Source organism: Myotis davidii, unplaced genomic scaffold (assembly GCF_000327345.1).
Source record: "Myotis davidii unplaced genomic scaffold, ASM32734v1 scaffold811, whole genome shotgun sequence".
Classification (NCBI taxonomy): Eukaryota; Metazoa; Chordata; class Mammalia; order Chiroptera; family Vespertilionidae; genus Myotis; species Myotis davidii.
The window spans coordinates 292,982-293,878 of NW_006283149.1; the positions used below are offsets into that span (position 1 = coordinate 292,982).

The 897-nt window shown below is 64.8% G+C and overlaps 1 protein-coding gene across 1 annotated transcript in view; it reads right to left on the reverse strand.

Moving 5' to 3' along the window:
• The window catches only part of GABRA5 (gamma-aminobutyric acid type A receptor alpha5 subunit), a 26,169-nt gene extending 25,671 nt beyond the window's left edge, over positions 1 to 498 (reverse strand). The window contains exons 1-2 of the mRNA XM_006753483.2: positions 440 to 498; positions 60 to 174 (exon numbers count right to left, since the gene is read on the reverse strand). Coding sequence (XP_006753546.1) covers positions 60 to 133 — 74 coding nt within the window. The 5' untranslated portion in view covers positions 134 to 174; positions 440 to 498. The remainder of the gene's footprint in view (positions 1 to 59; positions 175 to 439) is intronic.
• Between the last annotated feature and the right edge of the window lie 399 nt (positions 499 to 897).

The following is an 897-nucleotide window of genomic DNA, read 5'->3' on the forward strand; positions in this document are numbered from 1 at the left end:
AGCAGACGCCACTGGGCGCCCCCAGAACCCCGGAAGGGGGCGCACAGAGGACCACTTACCCGCAGCGGAAGTCCAGGTTCAGGAACAGGTAGAAGACCAGCAGGGTCTTGAGCATTGGCATCTTAAGGGCCATCGTGGCGGACGGAGAGCCGCAGCTCCCACCGCAGCCTCAAGCTGGGAGGGACACAGAGAGGACACCCCATGAACACCCACGTTTCCTGCTCCAGCTCCTGGGATCAGCTCCTGCCCCTAACACACGACTGACCCAGAGGGCACCCGGCTGCCCTCCCGTGTCCGTTGACAGCGCGGCGGCCTCCCGCTCTCTAGGACTTTGTTTTACCTCGTTAGCGTGTTCCCAGCTGCCCCCCGCTCTCCGTCCTCAGGGCTGGACGGGATGGAACTGGTGTGTGCTGTGCGAGCCACGTGGGCTGGCGCTTACCTTTCTGGAGTCACGGGCAGCAGACGACGCCTGGTCCCGCCAGGTGCGGAGAGAGAGTCTGTGAAAGAGGGAGAAGGAGAAAGAGAAGGAAAAAAAGGCACGCTTAGGAAACCAGTCGTCCAGGGTCGGGATAAAACCCAGCTGCAGGTCAGGGAGGCGGCCCCTTGTCAGTCGGTCCCCAGGGAGGAAAGAACTTCACGGCGCCCTCCGCGCGGATTGCGGGGGAAGGGGGTGTCGCTGGGGTCTGTGCTGGGCTGTCAGACACGCATCCGAAATCCAGGCAGGCGGTCCCTCGGGCGCTGCAAGTAAACGCCGAGCGAGCGAAGGAGGCGCCCATCTCCCAGCCTCTGCGCATAGGGCCGGGGGCGCGCGCGGCCCCCCTCGGGTTCCCAGGACGCACGCTCTCCAAGGAGACCCCAGGCAGCTCTGGATGTGGGAACCGCACAACAGGTTCCTCG